The sequence below is a fragment of the Taudactylus pleione genome, unplaced genomic scaffold (assembly GCF_031769625.1).
Source record: "Taudactylus pleione unplaced genomic scaffold, aTauple2 ptg001091l, whole genome shotgun sequence".
In the NCBI taxonomy this organism is placed as follows: domain Eukaryota; kingdom Metazoa; phylum Chordata; class Amphibia; order Anura; family Myobatrachidae; genus Taudactylus; species Taudactylus pleione.
The window spans coordinates 1284187-1301886 of record NW_028285492.1 but is presented as its reverse complement, the minus strand read 5'-3'; the positions used below and the strand labels follow the sequence as shown (position 1 = coordinate 1301886).

General features: G+C 42.3%; 1 protein-coding gene across 1 annotated transcript; it reads right to left on the bottom strand.

Annotated features, from left to right (window-relative positions):
* Positions 1-3979: 3979 nt before the first annotated feature.
* LOC148453767 (homeobox protein HMX2-like) lies at positions 3980-7336 on the bottom strand. The gene is made up of 2 exons (XM_088461743.1): positions 7035-7336; positions 3980-5316 (listed from the first exon to the last, which is right to left on the bottom strand). Exons 1-2 carry the CDS (start codon positions 7237-7239, stop codon positions 4781-4783), a joined length of 741 nt encoding a protein of 246 aa, XP_088317869.1. The 5' UTR covers positions 7240-7336; the 3' UTR covers positions 3980-4780.
* Positions 7337-17700: the final 10364 nt, after the last annotated feature.

Here is a 17700-nt window from a genome sequence, read left to right as displayed (position 1 = left end):
AAGTTTCACACAAACAACATCGTTCACAGTTATATATTGCGTTGGCCATGACACAGCGGATGCAATATATCTAAAAGAAATAACATGCACATCTGCCTGTGTGTACAGGCGACTGACCGATCAACCTGGTATGCTGGCTGCAAGGAACCAATGACAACGACATCACAACTGGGCAGACAAATTTAAATGTCCATCCAGTTGTGATGCCTGGCCAGACATACCAGGCAGCCTATTGGTATGTGTGTATGCTTACAAAATCATTCTCTCTGTCTGCCACACGGTCAGCTGCATTAGTCAGGTGTGTACCCCGCATTACAGATACTTCACACCAACCAATGAGCCAATGACTAGATTGATTTTTATCTGGTATATAAAAAATGTCTACAAAAGATTTGTCCTCAAATATTAATGCTACAATGGCTGCTACAATATAATATACAATTTTCAACAACAACAAAAATATTCAGTCAGTTAACTAATTTTAATTTTTCAGTTAAGCAAAAACCACAATAGGTGGTCATAATTACTTTAGTATACCCTTTCCGGGGTGTAGGTCCAATGCTCCTCAGGTTTTAAATGAGAAAGTTATGGATGTTTACAGTGAAACACTATTCCCAACATTTACTGACTTATTAATTAAACCATAATATTTTTATGAATGTAATTTGGGACAATAATAAAGCATACACACTCCAGCCATAAAAAGCTGCTCAACTCTTCAGTGTGAAACACAAGAACATAAATATAAATATTCTTCTTTTCCTCTTCAATATAACATTTCATTGAGTCACCAGAAGAATTGTTTCATTTTAGCAAACTTGTGTTTTCACAATAACTTTAAGCAACTCTGGTATACTAGGTCTGTATCTATGATCAAAAACATAAGAACAGAAAATAACATATCACAAACTGTTCTGTAAAAATAAACTGATAAAAAATACATTATTATTGTTATTATTATTATTATTATTATTATTATTATTATTATTATTATTATTATTATTATTTGGTATATTTCTGATCCTTGAAGTCCATCCACTCCCAGGACCCTTTCATCACTCTCTCTTGACCTAGGAACCTCTTCTTAATCGTCGTAGCCCGGGGAAGGCAGAATTTAGCTGTCTGCTAAACCAATTAAGAATGGAGACAGTTCCTGCTAATAATGTGCTAATTCTGTTTGCACAAGAGCAAGGTAGATGATGTGTGATCATCACTCAGGATGAAGTGGGGCTACAGAAGCAGCTCCTGGTACATAATTCACTCAGTGCAAAATATCTACTTTCAAACAGGCGTCCGTATGCCGCAGATAACAGATGAGTTCCTATCCGGAGTCGCTGCTTTTACAGATATTTGTAAACTGTCCAGAATTCATTTATATTCGTTCCAACAGCCCCCGGTGCGGGTCATACTTCTGTCGGCACTGAAGCCTCCTTGGCTGCGGTACGCTTTACATGGCGAAGTAATGTATGTACTTAAGGCGATCGATTAATGTATATTTACTTGCAGATCATTGCACACTATTTGCATATCATCACTGATGAATATATTGCAGTAAAAACTGGTGTAATTGACAATGGACGGCTCATCTTTCTCTTTTCATACAATACAATTAGTGATTATGTTTTCCAGAAATTCACATTAAATTAATGACATTTCCCTGTACAGTGAAAAAAGTGACTAAGTGACAACTACAAATAATTAGTTTTTTTACTATTATGCTATTATACTATATTATGCAATACTATTATTGACTGTAAATATATATATATATATATATATATATAAAAAAAACCTGTGTAGATAGGATTTACAAATCTACAAGGGAGCACCCCACAGATGATATATTGTTTGGATTAAGAGTGCGGTCTAAGTGTATATATATATATATATATATATATATATTATATATATATATATTCTCTGAATACATATACATGTGTGTGTAACCCAAAGGGGTTGGTGGCGGCACTTAGAGGTAGGGTGACATTACTCAATTACCAATTATGTTATATATATATATATATATATATATATATATATATATATTCTGATTATTCATTCCCTATTGAATGCCCCTTTGCAAGGGAACAAATATTGTATTTACGCCTTGTATTGTATAAATATATAAAATAAATATTAAAACATTGTATGTCCTATTAAGTCACGCTCTTCACAAGGGGTCCAATTGAATCACATAAAATATTAAATGTTTTATGTCCAGCTATCAAGCGCCATTGTTTTGGTTAAAATACAACCATCAATTGCTAAATCATGGTGCACTGGTTTGCCAAATTGCTTCCAGTAAATAATTAGGGAAATTAAAAGTACCTGCTCTTGTTTGTTTTACACACAGCAGGACGTTTTTAGAAAACATTAATCGATATCATCCTTAGTTATGTTCTCAAATGAGATTTTGAAAAATAACAAAAAAATAATAACTCCTGTAAAATATATTTTTTTAAAAGATAAATATATCAAGAAAATGTTACATATTTTTATTTCATTTAAAATAAATGAGATGCAATTATAATCTACTATGCAAAGACAATATAGATAAAGTAGTGTCGCACAGATTATGTGGTGTAATTGGGATAATGACCTGTAAACCGAACAAGCCTCATTGACGGAATAATATAAATACAGATTAATGACATACAGAAAATCTGTTCATCGAGTTTCCAAAACTCTGCTCTGAAAACTGCCTGGGAAAAGAAGTGCTTGGTTTGGCTCATTAAACCTACAATTAAGAAGGTTATGGATATACCGCCCAGATATGGGCTTCATCTGTTGTACTGACAGGAGCAAACGCTATAACAACACAAATACAGAGTTATTTACCGACAACAAACTATAGAACTTATGTGCAGCATAATATGGTCAGTTTATTGAGAACCTTGCTGAATAATAATAGAACAGTCTGCTGTTATTTGTAACGAAATAATAGGCTGTTAAAGGACAAGTGTGAGCTAGGCGATCAGTAATGTATAATTAAAAACAAACAACAAAACAATTAGCTAACAGTGTATCCATCAGTCATCCTGATTTATTGCACCCACCTGCCTGAGATATAGGTGTGACTTTACAGTAATTAGCGCTCACATTCCCCTGCCTCGGTAATTTATAGCAACATAGACTGGGGATAGTCAGCGCAATGTATGACAGGGATTACAGGGCTAAATTGCTGACCTGTCTCTATTGTACATCACTCTGACAGTGTTATGAGTGTCTTATGCAGCACATTAAATGGAAATGAGTGAACAGAAATGTCCACTCTGACAGTGTTTATTTGTAAGATATATATATATATATATATATATATATATATACATACATACATACACTCAGTTCCTGTTTTGTGCAGGAAAACACAGGAGTGCACTTTTTATTAAATTGTGTGTGTATGCATGTATGTAAATATATATATATATATATATATATATATATACACACACACGCACACTGTAAATTATGGATGACGTTTGTTACAGTGTTAATCTAATTTGCAAGATTTATTGAGATCATTGAGTTACTTGAACTAACTGCTATTAGATATGGTGGTAGATTAGATTAAATTGAATAGGAATCATTTGGAATATATATATTTACCCTTTCATTTTACTGTTTACCACTAGAATGTTTTCAAATATTTTTTTATTGTTGTTTTAGAGTTGTGTTGTTTAAGACATAGTTATTCTCTAAGGTCTGTACATTCCAACATTCCAGTCTCCATGCTGAACCGTTCAATGTGATTTTTTTAAATATGCTTAAATATGTTTTTTTGATCAATATGTTTTTATTTATTTATTTAGTAATATGCTTTTTATTTTTAGTATGCTTTTTCTCTTGAATTGTTTCCCATGTTCCGTGGAATGTTTAGATACTTCAACTTTACCGTTAAATCCACTTTTAAATCTAAGCTGACTCAGACAGGGACACATGTAATGGGCGTCCTGCTTGGTATACACAGCTACACATACATTCAGGCTCCGCCCATGTCAACAGCGTTATTTATTGCTTTTTCAAAAAGACCAATTTATTTACAGACATGTTAAAATTTGCGTTTATTTGTGTTTGTTTTCTTTTTTTTTTTCTTTTGTTTGATTAAGACAACAGTGCTTCATCTGAACCGTTCCACCGAACCACCAGATAGATCCCCTTTATTCAGAGTTGTACTAGAGGGAAATTTGTCTTTGGTTCTTACAAGTCATGGGAAACGAATAATCAGGACTATTATATCATGTATTGTAATAAATCCATTTTTGGAGGAGAAAAAAAAAACACCACACCAGGACTGAACGGTACATAATAATTCCAGTTAGCTCCTAAAGGGTTTCTACTTCAAATATATGTAGTTTTTTATTTAAAAAAAAATTACTACTAAAATAATTGCTTATCCTTTGGCTAGATCTTGATGTTAGTATTTATAAGATTTAAAACTCTGATTTTTTTTCCTTTTTTAATGTAACATCTAATGTATCACTGGCAAAGGGAAAAAGCACAATAATTGATATGAAAGTGCACATACACGGGATTGGTATCCCTTTCCAAGTCTTTTGTTTGCATAGGACGTATTTAAATTATTAGGTAGATTGTAAAAAAATATACAAAAATAGGTGTACATGCTGTATGCAGATAGTAGTAAGATACTGTATAAAATAAAATCCCTGCCATTGCCTGATAATAAAGGGCCAGAAATGCAATGCTTGACTCCTTACTTCCAGCAGTGTCTAGGAAGGGGCTACACCTGCATTGCGGCAGTTCGTGCAATTCTGCGTCCCTTTTATACATCTCCATCCGCAAGGCTGTAGTATTTGCCCGGATTGGGGAAGCACAGGTAGGAGATGGGGCTTCCAGGATAGACCATGGGGAAGGACATTGGAAGCACGCATCTATTTAAGAAAGAAGTGTCTTTGTAGATGACTGGGATGTCTCCAGGTGGGTCACCTAATACTGGACCCTCCAGCTCCGCTGACATCTGTCTCTTCAGCTTATTCCTTCTATTCTGGAACCAGATTTTCACCTGGGTCTCAGTCAATTGCAAAGAGTTGGCCAGGCAGGCCCTCTCCGCGCTGCTGAGATACCTCTTCATGTCAAAGGTGCTCTCCAGCTGGAAGATCTGGCTCTTGGAGAAGATGGTGCGGGTCTTCTTCTTGGCCAGGAGCTTGCTCTTCTTGCCCAGCAGATCGGGGGATGGGGGTGTCCCATCCTCCAGGCTGTCAGGGGTGCCCGCCCTGCATGACAAAGGTCTGTGCTTCTCAGGCTGGTCGATGCAGTAGTTAAGGCTTGGGGTGGAGGTCAAAAAGCAATTCCTACTGCCTGTAAATGGGGAGAAAATAATCAATGTGCAATGTTCAAAATATACATCCTGTAAATGCAACCATGAATAATTGCAACGTTGTATAGGCAAGGCTATGACCATAAACTATGTAAATCACAGGAGGATGTTAGTGGTTAGACAGACATGTAAGTGCGCAGAATATGCATCATAAATATGAGAGTGCAATTATGATAATTAGACAAAGTGACACACATATAGGCTTCTCCAGAATGTGTTATCTGCTGTGATTTGTGTAATGTAGCTTATTCCATACAATCAAAAATAATTGTTGCATTAATACATAACTTACAGAAAACAGTGGTTATATAGTTCAGAAGGCCTATCATATCATATGTACAGCTTCCAAGCTGTGGGTGTCCATTAAACGCTGCTCTGAGATTATATATGAAGGTATGAAGCCTGTTGCTCCCAAGCTGTTGGGAACTATATCTCCCAGATTACCCAAACACAAATCGGGCACGCTGAAACTTTTAGTGCTACAACAGTTGTAGAGATTGTACCAGCCTGGATTGGAGCATGAGATTCCCCCATATGCTCAGCAGTGTTATGTCTGCTAAAGCCCCAGCTGCAGAAATTCTCAGCAGATCTCTATGTGATGCTCCAAATACACGTTTCCTAATGTACTGTATATCCCGGGGACATCCACTATATCCCAGTAGTGGGGGCTGGAAATAAATCATCTACAGACTGCAAATTCCATTTTCAGTGTCTGTAATTTGCATCAATTATAAACCATCCTCTAAAGCAGGGAATGACTTAATGCAGTGAAAAATAGGTATTTATTCCACAGTAATATAAGTACTCATGTACTCTAGGTAAATAGTATATTGTAGTACGACCTATATACATCGCACCAATGCATATAGCAGCCTAGCTGGGTAAATGCTCATTACTTTTAAACGGCATTTATAATACAGTATATGTTTATTGGAAACATTACCTGCATAACTGTATAAATGCAACACAACCGAAAGAATAAAGAGCTGTATGCCATGCACTATTACATGCACACAAGCAATGATTAGTAAACAGCTGGATAACATATATGATTATTTGCACCATGCAATAATAAGTAAATAACTATGTAACATATACAACTACATGCACACATGTAATAATAAACAGCTGTATAACATTTACTAATAAATGCACACATGCAATAAAAATAGCTGTATATCATGTACACAAGCAATGATAAGTAAACAGCTGTGTAACATATACAATTGCATTCACACATGCAATAATAAGTAAATAGCTGTATAACACATACAATTACATGCACACATGTAATAATAAACAGTTGTATAACATGTACTATTAAATGCACACCAACAGTAATAAGTAAACAGCTATATAAAATAACAATGTGCAATTAACTGTTTTACAGTAACAGTGAATAATGTACATAAATAAAGTACTGCACAAATATCTCTTTATAAAAACTAATGATTAAATCCTTGTTTAATATGAAGTATATACGTAGCTTTGTACGTGCCTATTGTATAACAGTGCCAATAAGTTCTGTAGTTACTGTTTATAGTAACATTGCACAGAGCGCTGTATAAATGTTTTACTCCATAAAAGCTGTGTAAGTGCAACAACTGGCCAATAGCTGCATACTGTAAATGTGCCCAGCTAGTGACACAGGTGTGAATATAATAGCGCATGCAGTATATACAGCGGGGAAACACAGTACCTGGTGCAGGAAATAAGGGTCTCCTCTTGTCATCTAGCTCTGTCTCCTGTGCATCATCCTCCCCCCTTTGTCTGAGGAGCTCTCGCCTCTCTATGCAGGCTCTGGGTGGCTTGCTGCTCTCTGATCTCCTGGAGTTTAACTTGAGGATACTGTCTATGGTGAAACTCAAGGAAAGAGGTCGGCGAGCATCCGGGCTTTTACTCATGTTAGATGATGGGCCGGCTGGGATCTGATCCTGCAGGAGCTCACACACACAGAGCCCACTGTCCCAGCAGTTGCAGCATTGCGCACAAGTCAGACCGGACGAGGGGACAGCAGCAGCAAATGAAGGCAGCTCCCAGGCTGCTCTCTTATTATTGCATGACACATAATAGTGAGAGGTGGGGCATACACTGCACTCCTTCACTGAGACGCTGCTCCATGCACTGCCAGCCCAGCACACACTGCACTCTCTGACTGAGACTCTGCTCCATGCACTGCCATCCCAGCACACACTGCACTTTCTGACTGAGACGCTGCTTCATGCACAGCTAAGCCCAGCACACACTGCACTCTCTGACTGAGAGGCTGCTCCATGCATTGCCATCCCAGCACACACTGCACTCCTTGACTCCAGACTCTGCTTCATGCACTGCCAGCACAGCACACACTGCACTCTCTGAGGGTAAATTTACTAAAGTGAGAGTTTTTAGAAGTGAGTTTTAGAAGAGTTGTTGCCCATTGCAACCGATCAGATTCTACTTAACATTTAACTAGCACCTTCTAGAACAGTGATTCCCAACCTCGGTCCTCAAGGCACACTAACAGTCCTGGTTTTAGTGATATCCAGGCTAAAGCATAGATGGTTAAATCAAAATAACTAAGGTACTAATTAAGTCACCTGTGCTCAACTATGGCTATTCTTAAAACCTGGACTGTTAGTGTGCCTTGAGGACCATGGTTGGGAACCCCTGTTCTAGAAGATAATAGCTAGGATCTGGTTGCTATGGGCAACATCTCTTCTAAAACTCACTTCTAAAAACTCTCACTTTAGTATATTTACCCCTGAGTCTCTGCTCCATTCACTGCCAGTCAATCACACACTGCCAGAGACTCTGCCCCATGCACTGTTAGCTCAACACACACTGCACTGCACTCTCTGACTGAGGCCCTGATTCAGATCCCGACGCTCTGACAGAGCGCTCGCTCTGAATCAGGGCCGGCCTTCTTGTTTTTTAGAGTGGCCTCCTGGCCACTCGCATAGCTGTGGGTGACCACCAACAGCTATAGCGAGTGGCCAGGAAGATGGTCGTGATGGTCAAGACCATTGCGACCATCGGGCTTGTGACGAGACCTTTGTGGTAGGGTCTCTTTGCCGCAAGCCCCAGAGAGCTTTCGGCTCTAACAGAGCCGAAAGCTCTCCCACTGACATCACTTGTGATGTCCGTGGAGCCGGCTCCGTCGTGCGCATGTGCACTGGGCCACCATCGACTCGCTTGCGAGCGCATAGCGCTCGCGAGCGGGTCTGAATCAGGCCCTGAATCTTTACTCCATACACTGCCAGCCCAGCACACACTGCACTCTCTGACTGAGACTCTGGGGGTCATTCAGACCCGCTCGCGAGCGCAGGACACTCGCAAGCGGGTCGATGTTACCCCAATGCGAATGCGCACGACGGAGGGAGCTCCGTCATGCGCATGCGCGTGACCCGGACAGCGACAGCCAAGCTGTCGCTCCGGGTCTCGCACCAAAGGGGACGTGCTGTCGATGGTGACTGACAGCACGCCCCCTTTGGTGGGTGTGCCGGGGGCGTGACTGTCAGACGGAGGCGTTCCCATGGGAACGCCTACCGTCTGGGTCCGGCCCCACTGACATCACTAGTGATGTCAGTGGGAGTGATTTTGGCTCTGATAGAGCCAAAATCACTCCGGGGCTTGCGGTCACCAAGACCCTACCGCAGGGTCTCGTCGGTCGCGATGGTCTTGACCATCGCGACCATCTTTTTGGCCGCTCGCATATGCTGTGGGTGGTCACCCACAGCTATGCGAGCGGCCTGGAGGCCGCTCCATTTTTGGGTAGGAGGGCACTGATTCAGAGCGAGCGCTCTGGTCAGAGCGTCCGGCTCTGAATCAGGCCCTCTGCTCCATGCTCTGTTAGCCCGGGATGTAGTCAATTTACCTATGATCTGGATGCCGGCAGCCGAAATCCCAGCGCCGGAATCCCAACATCAGTTGAGATGTCGATGCCGGAATCCCGACAGCCAGCATCCCGATAAGTATAGTGGGCCAGGTTAGCTGTTATTCGCTGGGGGGAGGGTTAGGTTTGGGCCCCACGAGGTGGGGTGGGGGGTTAGGCAGCGGGAGGGAGGATGTTTAGGTTTAGGCTGCAGATGGGGGGGTTAGGGTTAGGCATCACCAGGGGGGTTAGGTTTAGGCACTAACCGGGAGGGTTAGGGTGTGGGTTAGGGCGGGTTAGGGCTAGGAATTAGGATGCCGGTAAATGTTCACCAAGTACACTTTTATTACTTTACGCCAAATATATATCCAGTATTACTGCTAAATATCTGATGAGCACTCGCAGGCCCGGGGACAGGGGTGTACAGCTGTACCGGGCCGAGGTTTTAGGGGGCCCTGGAGGGGGCCACAGATAATACTTCCCTTGATCACTGCCTGTGCTGCTATATGTGCTGTATGGGGAGTCTGTACTAATGTAGCTGCGGTGACAGGTGCAATAAAGTTTTTTTCTGTATATTGCAGCGCAGTGCGTGACGTCATGACATCAGCCAGTGCTGCACTGCTAACAAACAGTAGAGGAGCCGCGGCGTGGTAAGTGTGGCAGGGACACTGTGGGAGCTGGTTGGCCACTGGAGAGACACTGACAAGGGGCTGGCCACCGGAGGAACACTGACAGGGGGCTGTTCACTGGAGGGAGACTGACAGGGGGCTGGCTGCTGGGACATGGGGATGGGGGCCCCCTAAAAAAAGTGTGTGCTGGGCCCCATGATTTCTGTTGCTGGCCCTGAGCAATGCATGTTTTATATATATATGTTACACTTTGCCAAAAGTTAACAGTTTCTTTGATGTTAAGCTACATGATGAAAAATTAACTCTTGAATCCATATGTTTGAATTTTGCCTGTGGCGCTAGTTATTTCACAGAAGTTCATTCATTGTCTATTACCTGGAGCCAGTTTACTGTATAAAGATGCAAACATTCAGGTTTTATTAGTAGTTATTTATGTAGCGATAGGGAACATTTTATATTTGTAATTTCATTTTATTTCATAGATCACAAATTGGGCAATGTTGCAGCTACAGTTTACAAATTGGGCCTGGTTCAGCATGGATCGCTATTGCGATAGCGTACGCAGATGGCCGATTGTTGCATACTGCGCATGCATATACAATGCAGTACACATGCGCGAGTTAGCATTGCGATCACTCTGTGTTCACCTATGCAGATACAAAGCCATTGGAGAGTGAGTGATGTCAGGTGACAGGGGAATGGTCGAAGAAATGCAGGCGTGTCTGTTTGAACGCCGCTACTTGGGAATGCATAATTAAGCCACTGTGACGGCGTACACAGCTTGTGTACTCACTGCGTGCGATGAGGTTAGCAATTTCTGAGTGAGGTCAGACCTGTTGTAATTGTGCGTGAGGGGCCGATGTTACATGAAGTTCTCGATGTATACTCAGGATTGCAATGTATTATGGATGTGTGAAAGAGGTAGTGGGCGTCTGTATGCTGGCTTTGGGTGTCTCTGTACTGGCTTTGCTATTGCAGTCATTAGCATATTTTCGTAGCAGACCTTCATGCGTAACGGCAACTACGATCACAATAGTGATCCATAGTGAATCAGGGCAATTGTGCACTATTTCATATAATACAGATAAAGATTCTTTAAACCAGTGATGTCCCTCCTATCTCATAGAAAGTCAGTTTCTGTCTAACATTGTAATGCCAAGTGTTAGCATGCCACTATTCTGGTATGCCAGGTGTCAGTGTACCATTGTTCTGGGATGCCAGGTGTTAGTGTGCCACTTTTCTGGAATGCCAGGTGTCAGTGTACCATTGTTCTGGGATGCCAGATGTTAATGTACCATTTGTCTGGTATTCCAAGTGTCAGTGTACCATATTTCTGGTATGCCAAGTGACAGTGTACCATTATTCTGGTATACAGTACCAAGCTCTGTTGTGTTATTGTTTTGTGATGCCAAATATTACAGTTTAATTTTCTGGTAAGCCTAGTGTTAGCATGCCACTATTTTGGTATGCAGATGTTAGTGTGCCACTATTCTGATATGCCAAGTGTTAGTGTGTCATTGTTCTGATATGCCAAGTGTTAGTGTTCCATTGTTCTGGGATGCCAAATCTTATTGTGCCATTGCTCTTGGATGCCAATTGTTAGTGTGTCATTATTCTGGGATGCCAAGTGCAAGTGTTCCATTGACCTGGGATGCCAAGTATTAGTGTGCCTTTTATCTTGGATGCCAAGTGTTAAGCTGGGTAAACACTTGTCTAATCCTCAGCAAATCCAACTCCCTACCGATGGTTTGTCCGACATTGGACAAGTGTGCACCCTCCGCCGACCAACCCGCACACCCGATCCTGGTCACCTGTCGGGTCTCCTGGTTTTTAAACATGCTTAAAAACTAGACGATCCGACAAATGACCAGTCGAACAGTTTTGTAATGTGTAGGTTGCTGAGAACAGAGCTGTTGATTAATTTCCTGCCTGGCAGCCCCACACATTAACAGCATCCGCCTATGCTGCGGGACCTGATGTGATGCGGCATGGAGGTGGCTGAGGGATAGCGATGGGACCGGAGCCTATGCTTGTAGAGTTCAGCAGTGGGCGGCATACACAATGGTGGCATTTTCCATTTTCAAAAATGGCACCATTTTTAAAATTCAAGATGGCCTCGACGAGCCAATTGTGACTCGCTGCATCATCACCCCATCCCCTTGTGCCGACTAATATTAGCCAGCATGAGGCAGGATCAGTCAGTCCATCAGCAGAGGAGGATTGAGGAAGAGCCAGGAAGACCTCCTGAAGATAGAGTACACAGATAAAGTCCTGGATAAGCGGCTGCCATGCAAAAGAGCTTAAAGGCTGCAGCCTCCCAAGTGAAGATGAAAGATGAAGATGTCGGAAGCCCTGGTCGAGGTGGCGGCCATGCAAAATATCTTAAAGGCCGCGGCCCCCTCAGGTGAAGGTGCTGGCTCATAATCTATTATAACAATAGGTGTCATGTGTTTATTTTAATATTTTCTTTATAAGCGGACTACAGGTGCCAGCGGGCCCTTTATGTCAGGGCATGTTGGCACTTGTAGTTCTTCAAGTGCCGGCATGCTGAGAGAGGCCCCTGCTGCGACCTATAGGCAGCCTGTAAAGAACAATATTAAGGAACAATGAACCCCACAGTCACCACCACCACCACGGGTGCAGAAGCTGCTCAAAAGGGAGGACTCCATTTTATTTTTTGGGGTCCCCACTTTCAAAGGAATTCCAGCCCTGGGCTGACCAGTTTTGGGGCTGGTTAATGTGTGTCCCTCTGCTATGGCATTAACCAACCAGCTGGTTTAGCCTGGTGCTGTTTATTGTGAAGAAGGGGGACCCCCGCCACTTTCAGCAGACACCGATTGGTCTCTGTGTGTGTGCGTGGGGGGGGGGGTTGGCAGGCTCCGTGTGGCTTGAAGGGGACCAACACAATTTGGTTGCCCTGGGGCCTTAATTCGGCCTTGCCTATTTCCCTATAGAATGAAAGCTTCTGATAAAGGACCTCTTACCTCTATGTCTGTATGTTAGTAGCCAGTCTTGTTCTATTACTGTTTGTTCCCAATTGCAAAGTGCAACGGAATATGGTGGCGCTATATAAGTAACGGATAATAAATACATTTGCGGTCCGATCTGCTGGGGATTGGACAAGTGTGTACCCAGCTTTAATGTTACATTTCTCTGAGATTCCAAGTGTTAGTTTGTCATTGTTCTGGGATGCCAAGTCAAGTGTTTCATTAACCTGGGATGCCAAGTATTAGTGTGCCATTGCTCTTGAATGACAAAGGTCAATATGCCATTGTACTGGAATGCTAGGTATCAGTGTGAAAGTTTTATTTGATGCCAAGGATCAGTGTGACATTCCTCTGGGATGCTAAGTGTTTGTGTGCAGAGCAATTTATCAAAAAATATATACGGCATATCCCCCATTTTTGGGAGGTACCTGCAAATATTAAGCACCCCCCAAATGTATGAAGGAGGGATATCTCCATATATGCTGTGGTCCCTCCAATTCCGACAGTAGCTGCAGCCCCCATTGGTTTATGGGGGCTGAGAAGCTGTCAGACTTACCAAGCTCCAGAATGTGAAAATGGCGTTAGCCACAGTAGCCTATGGGCTAGACTTCCCACAAATTACTGGGAACCCTCCCCGGCAATGGCCACCACACATGCGTGTTCAGTAGACAGCGAATGTGCAGAACGGCCCCGGCTCCTGGAGTCCCATGTCCCTGGATGTGATTAATAGTACATTTGGGCAAGGTATAATTTCTTATTCCCGCGAATAACATGATAAGAAATTGTCATTATCGGTCTAAAACCCAAAGATTTTTTGTTGAGAATTTTTTCTTTAAATCTTAAATGAAGTATATTGTGCTTACCTATAATATTTAGGGTTATGTGGTGGTGGACAGGGTTGTGCTACTGTTTGTCCACATATTTTATGATTGGCAGCTGCCAGCAGCGATATTGCTTATCACATTGACCATGAATAATTTGATTTGGTCATGAACCACCAATGGCATCCGTGCTAGTACCTGGCCCCAAGGTCCTACGGCATTCAGTTTGGGAACCACTGGTGTAGAACATGATAACACTTTATTTTAGTTGGTAGCCCAATTATCAGTGTGGCATTGTTCTTTGACCACAAATCTGACAATCAGTGGACCCCCCCCTCGCAGCCCCAACACTCATACTGTGCACCCCTGATATAAAATATGAGAAAAGTGCATAACTAACGATTATAATACAGACTGCATGCACACTCTGACCAAATGGATAATATCATCACCTTTAGTACTTAGGTAATGTGGTACTTAGTTATGTGGGATAATGAATCCACTAGTGTGAATTATAATAACAAATGTAATTATATGAAAGCACATGCAATCATAATGCTTAATACAGTGAAACTCCAAGTTGGTTTCCAAGTACTGCTGTGTCTTTATACACAGCTACTGACAGTACACAGCTACTGTCCCTCCCGGGAATGCCCACTGAAATCCACAGCGTTAAAACCCATTCTGCGTCTCCTTGCGATAACCAGCGCCGTATCTGGATGGCAGTGCACCCTGTGCAGCACTGCCACCCCTCTCGCTCCCCCACCCCCTCCCCCTGAGTGCTTACCTTTCCCTCGATGGAGTGGAGGGTGGGCAAGAACCTTCTCCTGCGTTCTTGGTGCGCCGCGCACCACCGCAAGAGGTCTCTTCCTACAGACCTTCTGAGCCCGGAAGTGTGTGGCCGGTGACCTTGGAGGATTCCACCTTGTGCGGAGGCAACGGCCACACCACCCTCCCTACGGCCCTGGCGATAACCATCAGGACACATGCTCACGTTCCCGGGTAGCTACCCCTGCAATCGACCAGGGTTTTTCCCGGGACTTAAGTCTCGGGAAATTACCCTGCTTCTGTCTGAATGGTGCTACCCGGGAATTTACTACTCCCGGGCAGCACCAAGCAGCTTTTACATGTAGTTGACAGCGCAGAGCGTCCTATAGGATGCTCAGCGCTGCTGCTCACCACCCCCAGCGCCGGCCAGCTGTGCCACAGCAGGCCGCCCGCACTCCCACTGGACCACCAGGGAATTAAAATAAATTTTAAAAAGATTATAATAAAAAAAAAAATCTGCATTATGATTGGCCAGCTTCCGGCTGCTGAATGATGACATCATCATCATCAGCCAGAGAAGGGATAGGCTAGGAGGCGCAGACGGCAGAGAAGAGGCAGGTAAGCAGAAAAACCCTGCTCTTGTCTGAAAGGGGTCTACCTGGGAATTTTCCGGGTAGACACTGTAGTGTGAAAGGGGGGTCTTGACCAAATACCCGGGAATTTGCACAGGAGAAATTCCCGGGTCTGAGCAGGAAATTTCCCGGGTTGTATATCTGAAAGGGGTATAACTGATTTGCATTCTTCTCTGCATCAACCCTGTTAGCTTATTTGGTCAGGCACTTATTTATTTACAAAGTACTTGCTTAATTAAATCCTGAACACAACAGCAGCACCTCCTGCACTCTGAACAGATTGCGCTCACTGTTTTATGCTGCTTAAGGTAGATTTGTCTGCATTCAATTAAATATTCATGAGCTGTATGTTAAGTTTTTTCTTTTCTCGATTTAATTCAAAATGACATTTATTTTGAAACTTTGGTTTTATTTGTAGAAATTGCTTTTGTATTACATCATATTCATATAAAGCCACAGAAGTAATATAAGACTTAGGGATGGGGCAGTTCTATGCTTGAGATAATGCCCCAGTGATTTATGTGGATTCCTTCAGGCCATTCGCTGCGTCCTGGTCCTATGTGCATCTAGAATGAATAAACCTATATAATCCTGTTGCATATACCAATTACCTAATGGCTTATTCAAAACAAGCCATTTTGATCAGTTAGTCCATCAAGTAACTTAGTTTATTGTGTGTTACATGATGGAAAATAGTACAGCATTGGTTAATACAAAGATTAACTAATGGACAGCAAATAATCGCAACAGCTATCGTGTGTATGGGCCCTAATACTACTGCGAATGTTTCAGTATGGCTTACCTTGGGAGGCTATTATGCAAGGGGAATAAGCTGAATGCACCAAATATGGCTGACACCGTCATAGTACCCTAACCTTCATAAGGCATATTTGACTGACGCAACAGAGTGTATATATGGAACAAATTACTAATGTATAAATTAATACTTAAAACATTACTTAATATAGTTTTCTTTTTAATTTTGCATCTGTATTGTACATACGTAATGCTAAATTAAAAGCTCTAGAAACAGGAAAGAAGAGAGGGAAGGCAGAGAGAGGAGAGAGAGAGAGAGAGAGAGAGAGAGAGAGAGAGAGAGAGAGAGAGAGAGAGAGAGAGAGGTGGGGGGGATTGGAAGAGAGATGGGGATTGAAACAGAGGGCAAAATTTACTGAGCGCGGGTTCTAAACTCCCGACAGTTTGTTGGTGGTGTTGCTATTCGCAGATTTACTAATTGCCGCAAAACCGCTGTCAAAACACATTATAGAATAGAACAGGGCTAGGGCTAAAATTACTAGTCAGCGGTTTTGGTGTAATTTAGAAACCGCCGTCAAACCATCAGAGTTCAGAAGCCGCCATTTAGGAAATTTTGCCCAGAGTGTAAAAGAGAGAGGTGGATGTAGGAAGTAAGATAGAGAAGAAGGAGCAAGGAGGATAGAAAAAGAAAGAGAAAGACTTTTAGGGGGAGGGATAGAAAGAAAGAGAGAGAATGAGAAAGAATTAGAAAGGAAGAAAGCAGGATTTATATTGTTGGGTAAGTTGGTGCCCTGTAAGACTGACCTCTTTAGCATTGAATTGGGGGTGGTGCAATGCATCCTGCAAGCATAATAATGTAACTATATATCAGTCCAGGTGCAAAAACAACATTATATTTGTATGTGTCAGATATGTAACAAAGCTACAGGAAACTACAAGGGATGTATATTCGCACAGTGAATGCAGTTTTCATTTAAAATTTAATTTCTATAAATCATTAATGCAGAGGTTCCCAAACGTGGTCTCCAGGCACACCAACAGTTCAGGTTTTAGAGATATCCGTGGCTGAGCACAGGTGGGTAAATCAAATTGTCTGGGGTATTAATTAAGTCATGCATGTGGTCCAGCATGGATATCCTTAAAACCTGGACTGTTAGGGTGCCTTGAGGGCCGAGTTTGGGAACCTCTGCATTAATTACTACATTTTATAGGGTGTTGTTATAGGTGCACCACATAAACTGGATACACAGTTTAAGGCAAATAAACCAGCATAAGAGCCACACATATAGCATCAGAAATAAAGAGAACCAGTTCATTGAAAGAAGCAGGAACATTTTAACTTAATGTTGGATTTGCATAAATGCTGGGCCAGATTACACTGCATATTTATTATGGCTCTAGCCGTGCCACAGCGGCAATGGACACGCAAACCTATCTCAGCAAATGGGCAATGTTATTGCACAGTGGGGTGTAGATCAAAGTTTGTGGTGAGATCAAAAGCATATTCAGGCTGAGAAATTAGACTAAGCATCCTGAGACCATTCATGTGTGGTGTTGCTTCTCAGCCAAGGGAGTGGGCTCACTCAAAATGTTGCCTAAGAACACAGCCATGAATAAAGAATGGTACCAAAACATCCTCCAAGAGCAACTTCTCCCAACCATCCAAGAACAGTTTGGTGATGAACAATGCCTTTTCCAGCATGATGGAGCACCTTGCCATAAGGAAAAAGTGACAACTAAGTGGCTCGGGGAACAAAACATCGAAATTTTGGGTCCATGGCCAGGAAACTCCCCAGACCTTAATTATTTTATTTATTACAAGTTATTTATATAGCGCACACATATTCCACAGCGCTTTACAGAGAGAATATTTGTCCATCCACATCAGTCCCTGTCCTAGTGGAGCTTACAATCTATAT

What these genes read in the sequence shown, in the direction of transcription:
- LOC148453767 (XM_088461743.1), bottom strand. Translation starts at nt 7,239, where the DNA reads ATGAGTAAAAGCCCGGATGCTCGCCGACCTCTTTCCTTGAGTTTCACC. An exon ending in ACCCTTATTTCCTGCACCAG is followed by an intron (nt 5,317 to 7,034) that starts GTACTGTGTTTC and finishes CCCCATTTACAG; the next exon opens with GCAGTAGGAATTGCTTTTTG.